Raw genomic sequence first — 4,559 nt, 5'->3', positions numbered from 1 at the left:
CAAGAAGAAAGAACAAAAGCTAGAACCAAAGTCATAAGAAAACCAAAAAGGAAAATGAAACTAGAGAAAACAAGCAAGGGTGGGAAACGCGAGTAATAGAGATGCAACACGTGATGTGTGGGTGATGTGCGGGTTAGGCAGACAGCAGTATGCCACATATTTGAATCTTGCCTTAGGCAGAAGCCCTCTGGGAATTCCTTCAATATTAAAAAGCAAAAACGCGCATGGTTAATGTGAAGGATAGAGTTCATTACTAGTTTACTCAGATACTGTACAATGAAACACTTCCTAACAAAAGCTAGCCTACATCATAAAACCACCCCCAATAAAACTGATCAATTTATCAAAAAGAAAGAACAAAAGCTAGCCCAAACTCATAATAAAACTAAAGAAAGAGAATTAAACTAGAATAACAAACAAGCTCCATTAGAAGAAACATTTTAGATCATATGCTGAGAAGGTCAGGTGGAGGAGATGGTGGCTGATGGTTATCTTTTGTGTTTCCGGGAGCTGAAGTTGGCAACTCTGATGCAGGGGCTGATGATGGGGGCGACTCAGTGATTGTTGATTCTCCTGATTTTGTACCAGATGGATTGGGAAGCTCAGTTAGGATTTGCACAACCTCGCGCATTTTGGGGCGTTCAACAGCCTGCTCTTCGACACATAGCATTGCGACATAGAACACATGCATCACCTCATGAAGGGGAACTGTTGAGAGTCTTGGATCAAGGATTTTGAGAACTCCTTCCTTTTTCCCTTCTGTCATTTTTCTTACCCATTGGACTATGTCAACACCATCACCAAATTCTCCAACTGGCTTTCTACCACTCACTAATTCTAGCAGAACCACGCCAAAGCTATATACATCACTCTTCTCATCAACCTTGAGTGTGTAGGCATATTCTGCACAATTAAAATGAAAAAGAAATTAGGCACATAAAAAGTAGCAAGACTCCATGTGACCTATAGGTCACGGGTTCGATCCGTGGAATCAGTCACTAATGCTTGATCAGGGTAGGCTGCCTACAAGGGGAGCAACCCTTTTCCAGATCCTGCGTAAACGCGGGATGCTTCGTGCACCAGGCTACCCTTTTAAAAAGGGGCAGACTAGATATTGCAAGCAATGAGCAAACTCTTTTAGTTAAAATTAAAGAATTTAGTGCCAAACAGCAAGTAACCAGATTTGGATTCGTCAAGTACTGGTTATTTAGTGTTCTATGTTTCAGGGAGCAGGTTAGATTTGAATTGCTTTTCAACAACATAAGTACTCATAAATTCCAACCAAACCAAACAACCATGTAAATTGAGATCATTTTCGGAGTTACATGGCTTTATCTATGAACAGGGGCGTTCATCATTTACTAGATTATTCGTGTTATAACTATCGATAAAGGACTACTATATGAGTTATTTGTGTTATAACAAGGAGATTGATCATTGCCAGCTAAACAAGGACCAACGACTACCACATAGCACACTTGTGATGTATAAACACTTGAAGAGACTGATAAATTGCAATCCTAGCACACAACTTACATCGATTATAAACTAGTTTTGAATGGAACACACTTCAGAATCAACACTAAGAAGATGAGAAGATTTCGATAGCATACCTGGCGCTATATAGCCATACGAACCAGCAATAGCAGACATGCATTCTGATGTTCCTGAATCTTGCAAGAACTTGGCAAGTCCAAAATCAGCAACATGAGCTTCAAAGTTGGAATCCAGAAGAATGTTGTTTGACTTTACGTCACGATGGAGAATCAAAGGCGAGCAATCGTGATGGAGATAACAAAGGCCTTTTGCAGCCTCCAATGCTATCTTGTACCTAGTATTCCAATGCAAATGACCTCCCTTCTTGCCATGAAGCATTTCACCAAGGCTCCCATTAGGCATGTACTCATAAACCAAAAGATTCGTTTCATGATTCGAGCAAAATCCCAATAACCTAACAATATGTCTATGCCTAATTCTCCCAAGTGTCTGTATCTCAGCATTAAACCCGTGATCATGTGAAGAACCACGGCTCATAGCCGGCAACCTTTTAACAGCAACCTGTTCACCATTTGGCATTACACCCTTGTACACTATACCAGCACCTCCTTTCCCAATAATGTTATCCTCTTTCAAACATCCCAAAACATCATCACAAGCAAAATCCAGGCGTTGGAATGCGGTAAGCTTCCAAGCACGAGCCCCGCTCGCCTTCCTTAAAGATCGAGCCTTTATAATCGCAGCAACAGCAAACACAATCGAGCAAACAAGCAACCCAATAACAAGCAAAAGCTTCATAGAAGGCGAAAATGTGCCTCTCTCGTGCGGTTCACTAACCCCATCAACTACACCTTCTTTGCAAGGGCCCAAATAGGGTCCGCAAAGATTTTGATTACCCAAAAATGAGGTATAATTAAAATAACTGAATTGACCAGTACCCGGAACTAATCCAGATAAGTTGTTATATGAAAAATCAACAGAAGTTAAACTCTGCATTGCAGAAATAGATGCAGGAATACTTCCAACTAAATGGTTTCGCGACACGTTCAAGTAATTCAGTATCCTCATACCAGTGATCTCAGTAGGAATCTCACCTGATAGCTTATTCCTACTAAGATCAACAAACGTTAAAGCCTTGCAATGACTTATCTCAGGTGGAATCGGGCCCGAAAACCCATTACCACTAAAATCCATTTTAGACAACTGCTGCAATTTCCCTATTTCAGCTGGAATTCGGCCCGAAAACTTGTTCCCATCAAGAAGCAACTTCTGAACACCACTAAAATTTCCAATACTGGGCGGCAAACGCCCAGTGAGTCGATTATTCGAAAGACTAATCTGCCCAAGACTAGCTGACACAGAACCAGTCACTGGAAATGTACCAGTAAGAAGATTATCTTGAAGTTCAACTTGTGTCAACTTTGGCAAACTTAACAATCCTTTCGGAATCGAACCATTTAGATAATTTTCACCCATTCTAATCCTACTAAGTGATTCACATTGACCTAAAGATTCAGGAATTGGGCCAAACAAGAAGTTTCCAAGAGTAATTAAAGTTTCCAAATTGTTACCTCTACACATGTTTGGGGGCAAATTTCCAGTTAACTTATTGGTACTAATATCAAGAGTTTTTAACTTACTGTTTTGGCCCAAACCCATTGGAATACTTCCAGTGAAATTATTTTCCCAGAGCTGCAAAACTTCCAACTTCGGCAACTCTTCAATGAACTCTGGTATTGACCCGTAAAGCTTGTTACGAAAAAGATTTAACAGAGTGAGATTCTTCAGCTCCGATAAAGTTAACGGTATTTCACCGGAGAGCAAATTGTTCGATAAATCTAAAGATTTTAAGCTTTTTAGATACCCAATTTCCGGTATCAAAGACCCAGAAAGAGAATTCACTTGTAAGAACAAAGTATCCAATTTCTTAAGCTTCCCTATTTCCGCCGGAATCTCGCCGGAAAGTCCACAGTTAGCAGCATCGAAACGTACGAGCTCGGACAAGTTCCCTATCTCCGGCGGAATTCCTCCGGAGAATGTGTTGTAGTATCCGACGTAAAGTTCCTTAAGAGTTGTGATATTTCCGATCTCCGGCGGGATATCTCCGGCGAGTTCATTGCCGGAAACGGCAAGGTATTTGAGGAAAGGAAATTTGCCGAACTCCGGTGGAATACGGCCGGTGAAAAAGTTGCCGCCGAGGTGAAGATGATAAAGATTCGTCAAATTATGGACCCCAACGGGAAGTTGACCGGTCAGGTTATTATTGTAAATATCGAGAACTTCAAGGTTTATTAGTTGGGTAAGCTGCTGAGGAAAACTCAAGTTAAAAATGTTGTTGCTGAGGTTAAGGTAACGGAGGTTTGAGATGACGGAGAGTTCAACGGGAATGGGGCCAGAAAACTGGTTAACGGCGACGGAGAGGTTAACCAGGTAACGGAGTTGGCCGATTTCGGGCGGGAGAGTACCGGTGAGGTTGAGGTTTGAGATGTTTAGTGAAGTCACGTGACGGTATTTGTCGCACGTGACACCTTTCCATGTACAGTGACTGGTGGTGGTGGAGCTGTTCCATGAAATGAGAGCGGATTGTGGGTCGTCGGAAATGGCGGTTTTCAGGGAGAGTAATGCGCGGTATTCAGGGAGGAAATGTGGTTTTGCGGCGGCGGAGGAGTGGAAATGGAGGAGGAAAAGGAGAAGAAGAAAATGCATGATTTTGGTTCAAAGGGAGAAAAGGAGTGAGAAGAGCAAAGATGGAGAAGAAGAGCTGTTGTTACATTTGGTTTTTTATTTGCTTTTCATGTGTCTTTATCGAACAGATACACTATAATAAATGTGTATTTATATGAACTTATCAAATACATTAGAAAGTTGACAAAAAGAAAGTTACAGGTACTTGTCAGTACATACTTTGTTTGTGTGTGTCTTATCACCTTGGCTTATTCGGGTCAGTTCGGATTTTATAATTACCAAATCAAATCAATTGTGTCGGGTTATTAAATCTAAAGACCAAATCAAACCAATAAAACTCGAGTTTTTGAATCTCGATTTTTCTCGGGTTTTTGGGC

General features: G+C 41.1%; 1 protein-coding gene across 1 annotated transcript; it reads right to left on the bottom strand.

The window, feature by feature from the left end:
- Positions 1-231: 231 nt before the first annotated feature.
- On the bottom strand, positions 232-4,296 carry LOC107765200 (uncharacterized). The gene is made up of 2 exons (XM_016583820.2): positions 1,614-4,296; positions 232-903 (listed from the first exon to the last, which is right to left on the bottom strand). Exons 1-2 carry the CDS (start codon positions 4,201-4,203, stop codon positions 446-448), a joined length of 3,048 nt encoding a protein of 1,015 aa, XP_016439306.1. The 5' UTR covers positions 4,204-4,296; the 3' UTR covers positions 232-445.
- Between the last annotated feature and the right edge of the window lie 263 nt (positions 4,297-4,559).

Source organism: Nicotiana tabacum, chromosome 21 (genome assembly GCF_000715075.1).
Source record: "Nicotiana tabacum cultivar K326 chromosome 21, ASM71507v2, whole genome shotgun sequence".
Taxonomy (NCBI): Eukaryota; Viridiplantae; Streptophyta; class Magnoliopsida; order Solanales; family Solanaceae; genus Nicotiana; species Nicotiana tabacum.
Note: the sequence above shows the minus strand (reverse complement) of the source record. Positions and strands in the feature narration are given on the sequence as shown.